A 6,041-nucleotide genomic window follows, 5' to 3' on the forward strand; every position below is an offset into this window, starting at 1 on the left:
GAGAATCCCCCCTTCTTGCAATCTTCCTCTTCCCAATCTAGTTCACATTCATTCCTGTCCTCCATTACAACCTCCATTGTGCAAAAGAAGAGCGAACCTCCAATAACCCCCTGAAAACTGCCAGAAAGCAGTACTAGAACAGAGCCTTAACTTGAGATCTTGTAAAAAGAGCGCTAAAACATAGTTGAAACAGAGCACTGTAGATGAAAAAAGGAAGAGAGAGAAAGGATCAGGAGAGGTCAGAAAAGGAGATGGTGGTCACAGTAAAAGGCCCTAAAGTGAGGCCCTTTACTTAGAGCGGCCTTGTGACAGAGACTATGGCTAATCACAGCTGAGAAAAGGTGGATTAAGAGGAACTGGAAGCGCTATATGGGAGGATGGCAACGGCGCTGACGCACTGGAGCGAGGGAAAGCGCTCACTGAGAAGGAGCGATAGGTCGCTCTCACGAAGGTAGAGAGATAGCTAGCAATCAGTTTTGAGTCTCTCTCTCTTTCTTGTTTCATTTATGACTGTGTTCTAAACATGTGTGAGGATAGTCTTTCAATTTCTAGAATTATTTTGAACCTTTTTTTATTTTTCAATTGGATGAAGTATGAAATACTTCTCAATAATTTTTTGATTATATATAGTAGACTTGCTTTGATTTTTTCTCTATCTATATGTACGTACACACAGTGCTGCGTTGGTGTATTGTGAGTAATTATATATTTGCATACCTATATGGGTGTTGATATATACGATAAATATGTAACAAAAAAATAACTTATTTTCCAAAAACATCATTATTTATAGAAAAAAAGTGAGTGGGAAAAAGAATGAGTAAAAAAAAAACAGAGATGAGAAAAAATAAGTGAAAAAAAAGAAACGACAAAAACATACAATTAATTAAACAATTATAAAGTGTAAACTATAAAAAGGAATATATCCATTCAAAAAATTGTCCCTTAAAAAGAGTAATGAAGGGAGTAGATTTTTTTTAACTTGAATTGAATAGCCTATCTATGCTGATTCACTATTACTACAATTTTTTAAAACATAAACTTTTGTCCCCCAAGCCTATAGTCATCACTACACGTTTTAGTCTTTTTCCTTTTTTTTTTAAGAGTAAAAAAAAAGGCCAAAACGAGAGTTCCCCAAACAAAAGGGTCAACCAACATCATCAATTCCATTTTGTTCTAGCAACAGGTAGATTGAAGCTAACGTCATGCATTCGCAAAGGCGAAGACAAACAAGCTTGGCAACGATGAATATAAAAATTTGGTAACTTGCTACAAAAAGGATTAGTCTCTCGTGTTAGAGTATAATACCTTTATCATTCTATATTATTCGTATATTATTGTAACAGCTGTAATAGGTCTAGATCCTTCCACCACTTTCCATGTGTATGGATTTGATAGGACTTGAATTATTCTTTACCGATTCTCTTTATAATGCTCTTGTCCTCTAGCGTCTGTATTCCTGATTATATATACAATAAGAAAGGCAAGGCACTATGCATCGATTCTGAATATTCATTTTACCCTAGTATTTTTATCTTGGCATCAGAGCATTGGCGGCATCAGATTCTGCTTCCTCTGCTACAAAAACCTAGCTCATTGAGCCAAACATCTACAATTAAGCTGGATCACAGCAACTTTCTGGTGTGGGAATCGGTCGTGTTGCCACTGATTGAAGAAACTGATTAGAAGGTCATCTTGATGCTAGAGCAAAGATCTCGCCTCGGTTACTCCCTGAAGCTGAAGGGACTAAAGCTAATCCAAAACTTGAGGAATGGTTTGCGGTGGATCGCATGTTGGTTGGATGGCTTCGAAACACTATGTCTCAAGATGTTGGAGCACAACTTCTACATTGCAAAATAGCTTCCAAACTGTGGAATGGAGCTCGAGAGCTCACTTGTGCATCAACCAAGGCAAGAATCATGGTGTACAAAACTGAGTTGCATCATACTAGGAAAAATGGTCTGAAGATGGAGGAGTATTTGAGCAAAATAAAATCCATTGCTGATCAACTCGCTCTTGTCGGAGCACCCATAAGTGATGAAGATTTACTTCTTCACACCTTGAATGGTCTCGACGTAGAGTACAATGTGATTGTTGTTAAGCTGGCTGATCAAGTTGGACTCACCTCAGTCGAAGTGTAGGCCTCTCTCCTTTCTTTCGAGAGCCGTTTAGAGCAACTCAATGAGTTTGCCTCTCTCACTATTCAGCCAACTGCTAATATCGCTCAATAACAAGATGATCACTCTAATGGCTCTATTGATAGGCGGTCTTCCGACCCTGGACGAATTGGCTGACGCGGGAGTCATGGCCCAAGAGGTAGGTCGCGTGGTCGCTGAGGAGGGGGAAGCAATGGTCGCACCTATTGCTTTTATTGTCAGCGACCAGGACACATCATGGCGCACTGTTATTACAGGAATGACAGAACTTTCATGCCACCATCCCACTTTGGTCGCCTTGCTGATAGTTTTTCGCCTCAAGCTTTCTATGCTTCTCCACACTTTGTTTCAGATCCGACTTGGTACATGGATAGTAGAGCAAACTACCATGTAACTCCTCACTCCAACAATCTTGATCAAATTGCTCCAACTAGTAAGTCTCATCTTTCTACCTGTACTGGTGAGAAGAATCGGGTCATGGGTATTGGTTCAAAGCTCTTTTCCTGTCCTACTTCTAATACTAAATTGCTTCTCAAGGATGTGTTATTAGTTCCTGCTGCTACTAAAAACCTCATGAGTGTGAATAAACTTATTGAGGATAACCATGTTGATATTAGCTTCACTGATTCTGGTTGTAATGTGAAGGACAAAGCGACAAGGCAATTTTTGATGCAAGGAACACCCAGGCAAGGATTGTATCCAATGAGCAATGAGATCAAGTTTCAACCTCAGGCATATGTTGCGCAGTTTAATGGCAAAGAAGATGAACTCAAGAGTTGGCATCACAAGTTAGGACACCCTAGTTTTAGAATTTTGAAAGAAATTTTGAACAAGTGTAATGTGAAAGTTTCTATGAATGAAAAATACTTCTGTGAAGCTTGTCAATTTGGGAAATCAAAGCTTTTACCATTTTCACAGTCAGTTTCTCATGCCTCTGAACCTTTAGAATTGATTCATTCTGATCTGTGGGGACCCTCTCCAGTGCAATCTGTTGGTAGACATAGATATTATATACACTTTGTAGATGATCACAGTCAATACACTTGGATATATCTATTGAAACATAAAGGAGAAGCTATACATGCCTTCAAACATTTTAAAGCCTTTGTTGAGAATCAGTTCAACAAGAAAATTAAAGCACTTCAATGTGATAATAGATCAGAATTTAAGCCTTTTATTCCTATAGCACAGTCTGCTGTTATCAATCTAAGATTCACTTGTCCTTATACCTCATCTCATAATGGAAGAGGGGAGAGGAAACATCAACACATAGTAGAAATGGGTTTAACCTTATTAGCTCAAGCACAAATGCCACTTACATACTGGGTTGATGCTTTCCAGGTGGCTATTTATTTAATAAATCGGTTACCAACACTAGTGTTAAAAGGTGATACTCCTCTGTTCAAGTTGTTTAAAATAAAGCCAGATTATAACTCCCTTCAACCTTTTGGGTGTGCTTGTTATCCTTGCCTGAAACCATATAATGAACACAAATTCCAATTCCACAGCCAACGATGTGTTTATTTGGGGTTAGCCAATCAACAAAAGGGATACAAATGTTTGAGCTCAACTAGGAAAATCTTTGTATCTAGACATGTGATTTTTGATCCATCTTCTTTTCCTTTTGCTTTAGGATTTCTTAATAGAAGATCAAGTACTGGAGAATCTAATGACACGACGATGATGATGCCTCCACTAGTATCGGTCACAAATTTGACAGCAACAAACCAGCAACAGCCCGAGTTTGACACTAAAGTCTCCTCTTCTTCAAGTCACTCTGTTTCTAGTAACGATGGCCCTTCTCTCTCAGATCCCAGGAATAGTTTTGGCTTGCAGAATCTTTCTCCATCACAGAGCCTGTCTATTGAAGTATTATCTTTAGCTCAACCTGTTGAAGCCCAATCCTTAAGTAACAGATCCATATTTGAGGCCTATGATCCACCCCAACAAGTCCAGCAAGTGGTAAATAGACATCCTATGGTAACTAGAGCTAAGGATGGTATTTTTAAGCCCAAACACCCTTTTGTTGGACTCATGCAAGCTGAAGATTCTGAGTCTCTGTCTGAAGTATCAGAACCCTCCTCCACCACGATAGCTCTATCTCTCCCACATTGGCGACGTGCGATGAATGAGGAGTTTAGTGCTCTACAGAAGAACAAAACCTGGATTCTGGTACCCTATGGTGGAAAGCAAAAGCTCCTTGATTGCAAATGGGTCTTCAAGACCAAGTTTCAAGCAACTGGATCTATTCTAAAACACAAATTGAGGCTCGTTACGAAGGGGTTTCAACAAGCTGTCGAAATTGATTATAGCGAAACGTTCAGTCCAGTCGTTAAACCTACAACAGTCTGAGTGGTTCTCACTATTGCAGTTACTTTCAATTGGGAAATCAAACAGCTGGACGTGAACAATGCTTTCTTAAACGGTTTCCTTCAAGATGTGTATATGAGGCAACGGGAAGGTTTTGTTGGTCCAAAACACCCAAATCATGTATGTCGGTTGATTAAAGCCATATATGGTTTAAAGCAAGCATCAAGAGCTTGGTATGATTGCTTGAGGCTTACACTACAACAGTAGGGATTTTATAATGCCAAGAGTGACACGTCTCTGTTTCTGCTTCGAACAAGTAATCTTACTGCTTTCGTATTAATTTATGTGGATGATATACTGATCACTGGAAATAGTCCTGCTTTTCTAAAGAATTTTGTGCAGTAGCTGAATTCCATGTTTTCCTTGAAAGATCTTGGACCATTATACTACTTTCTGGGTCTTGAGGTATACAGAGACAAATCTGGAATCTTTTTGAATCAGGGTAAATATGTGCTAGACTTGTTGAAGAAATTTAACATGCTAGACTGTGCTCCTGTTCCAATCCCTATGGTTACTGGCAAACATTTTTCACAGAATGATGGAGAATTGATGAAAGACCCTACTGTATATAGAAGAGCTATAGGATCATTACAGTATTTGACAACCACTAGTCCAGACATTGCCTTCTCTGTCAATAAGTTGAGTCAGTTCTTGTCAAACCCAACTATGAATCATTTTTAGGCTGTTAAGTGTTTATTGCGTTATCTAAAAGGAACATATAGTTACAGCTTACATATCAAGCCTTGTCCATCTCTTCAAATTATGGCATATACTGATGCTGACTGGGCCATCGACCTTGATGATCGCAAGTCCATGGGAGATTTTGTGTATATCTGGGTCACATATTGGTCTCTTGGTCTTCTCGCAAACAAAGAGTTGTGTCAAGATCTAGCACTGAGTCTGAGTACCAAGCTTTAGCTTATGGTGCTGCTGAAGTGAAATGGTTAACATCCTTGTTGTTTGAATTAGGACTATTCTTGAGGAAACCATATGTGCTGTGGTGTGACAGTATGAGTGCTCGTGCTTTGGCAGCTAATCCTATTCAACACAGTCAAAGCAAGCACATTGAGATTGACATTCACTTCATCAGAGATATGTTAGCTTCACAATGTATTGACATCAAATACATTCCTTCCAATCATCAAATAGCTGACTGTCTAACCAAGTCTCTCTCTCACTCTCAATTTTCCTTTTTCAGGAGCAAACTCGGGCTGTCTATTACACCCTCTTGTTTGAGGGGGAATGTTAGAGCATAATACCTTGTATCATTCTGTATTATCAGTATATTACTGTAATAGCTGTAATAGGTCTAGATCCTTCCACCACTTTCCACGTGTATGGATTTGATAGGACTTGAATTATTCTTTACTGATTCTCTTTGTAATGCTCTTGTACTCTAGCATCTGTATTCCTGATTATATATACAATAAGAAAGGCAGGGCACTATGCATCGATTCTAAATATTCATTTTACCCTAGTATTTTTATCTTCTCGTAATGTTGTAAACCAAGATTC

The 6,041-nt window shown here is 38.9% G+C and overlaps 1 protein-coding gene across 1 annotated transcript; it reads left to right on the forward strand.

Moving 5' to 3' along the window:
• Positions 1–377: 377 nt before the first annotated feature.
• Positions 378–2,141, forward strand: LOC114712660 (uncharacterized). The gene is made up of 2 exons (XM_028897208.1): positions 378–451; positions 1,706–2,141. Exons 1-2 carry the CDS (start codon positions 378–380, stop codon positions 2,139–2,141), a joined length of 510 nt encoding a protein of 169 aa, XP_028753041.1.
• Positions 2,142–6,041: the final 3,900 nt, after the last annotated feature.

Source organism: Neltuma alba, unplaced genomic scaffold, assembly GCF_004799145.2.
Source record: "Neltuma alba isolate B1F8T4 unplaced genomic scaffold, ASM479914v2 tig00011388_pilon, whole genome shotgun sequence".
NCBI lineage: Eukaryota > Viridiplantae > Streptophyta > Magnoliopsida > Fabales > Fabaceae > Neltuma > Neltuma alba.